This window comes from Orycteropus afer, unplaced genomic scaffold (assembly GCF_000298275.1).
Source record: "Orycteropus afer afer isolate SDZICR_OR568_19922 unplaced genomic scaffold, OryAfe1.0 scaffold00832, whole genome shotgun sequence".
Classification (NCBI taxonomy): Eukaryota; Metazoa; Chordata; class Mammalia; order Tubulidentata; family Orycteropodidae; genus Orycteropus; species Orycteropus afer.
In genome coordinates this window covers 307402-309001 of record NW_006922419.1, presented here as the reverse complement: position 1 = coordinate 309001, position 1600 = coordinate 307402, and the positions used below count along the sequence as shown (strand labels likewise).

General features: G+C 40.1%; 1 protein-coding gene across 1 annotated transcript; it reads left to right on the top strand.

Annotated features, from left to right (window-relative positions):
* The first annotated feature begins 327 nt into the window (after positions 1-327).
* Positions 328-1266, top strand: LOC103211993 (olfactory receptor 10AG1-like). The gene has a single exon (XM_007957992.1). It carries the CDS (start codon positions 328-330, stop codon positions 1264-1266), a length of 939 nt encoding a protein of 312 aa, XP_007956183.1.
* The last annotated feature ends 334 nt before the right edge of the window (positions 1267-1600 follow it).

Sequence of the window (1600 nt, the reverse complement as noted above, 5' to 3'; positions counted from 1 at the left end):
TGGAGGCAGTATCACTACGGAAGTAGATTGCCCCACCTTCCTTCTGAGGAGTGGTTGGTGGATTTGAACCAGCAGGCATCTGGTTAGCAGTCAAATGCCTTAGGCACTTTGCCACCAGAGCTACCAAAATGATCTTAAAATAAATTTGAGGGGGCAGTTTATTGTGATTTAACAGGAGAAGCTGTGACATGCATAAATAGTATCATTCTGGAGTTGTAAACAATTGCATTTCATAAAACCCAATCTTGACACATAAATGCAATTTAGAGAATTTGTAAATACGGGAAAGTATAGGGAAATATACATGTAAATTTCCCTTTTCCACAGATGCGTCATCAAGAAGCAGCACTAGAAGAAAATCTAACTCAGTGGACTGAGTTTGTTCTCCTGGGATTTGCTGAGCTGCCCCGTCTCCAGTGGTTTCTGTTTGGATTGTTTTTCATCATCTATATTATCATTCTGATAAGCAATGGCACCATAGTTCTAATAACAAAAATGGATCCTGCTCTCCACAGCCCTATGTACTTTTTCCTGTCTAATTTTTCCTTCTTGGAAATGTGCTATGTGTCAGTTACTTTCCCCAGAATGCTGATGGATCTTGGAATGCAGAGGAGGAGAATTTCCTTAGTTGCCTGTGCTGCACAGATGTGCTTTTTCCTTATATTTGCAAGTACAGAGTGTTTGCTTCTGACAGTGATGGCCTATGACCGCTACGTGGCCATTTGTAACCCTCTGCACTATCCTGTAGTTATGAACCACAGGGTCTGTCTCCTGTTGTTGACTGGCTCCTGGATCCCTGGAATCCCAGTACAGATAGTGCAGACCTACCAGATTTTCTCGATGACTTTTTGTGAATCTAACAAAATCAATCACTTCTTCTGTGATGTCCCAGCAGTATTCAAGATGGCTTGTGGGGATACCTTTTTTAATGAGATACTGCTCTATGTAGATATTGTGTTGTATGGCATGATTCCATTTCTGTTGATCCTTGGCTCCTACAGTAAAATCATCTCTACCATCCTGAAGTTGCCATCAGCCACAAGTCGGGCCAAAACCTTCTCTACCTGCTCATCTCATCTTACGGTTGTGCTATTATTTTTTGTGTCAGCCATCATTATATACTTAAGACCCAAGACTGGTCACTCAGAGGGAAATGAAAAAATATTTTCTCTTTTCTACTGCATCCTAACTCCTTTGTTTAATCCCATGATATATAGTCTAAGAAACAAAGATGTCATAATGGCACTGAGAAAATTTCTATATTAATAATTCACTAAAGAATGAGTTAGTGGAGCTCTGGTAGTGCAGTGCCTAAGGCATTTGAGTGCTAACCAGAAGGTTGGTGGTTCAAATACACCAGCCACTCTGTAGAAGGAAGACTGAGCAATCTACTTCCATAAAGATTTACCAACTTGGAAAGCCAATGGGGGTCACTATGAGTCAGAATCGACTCGATGGCAGTAAGTTTGTTTTTAGAGAAGGAGTTAAATGTATAAGAATTGTTTTCATGTAGATTTAATCTCATTTCAACAGATGTGTGCCCTGAACTATTCCTTGTCTTTCCATACGCTGGTACATATTTCCAAAGTAAAAATCACTT

Coding starts and splice junctions, on each gene's coding strand:
- LOC103211993 (XM_007957992.1), top strand. CDS start 328: ATGCGTCATCAAGAAGCAGCACTAGAAGAAAATCTAACTCAGTGGACT.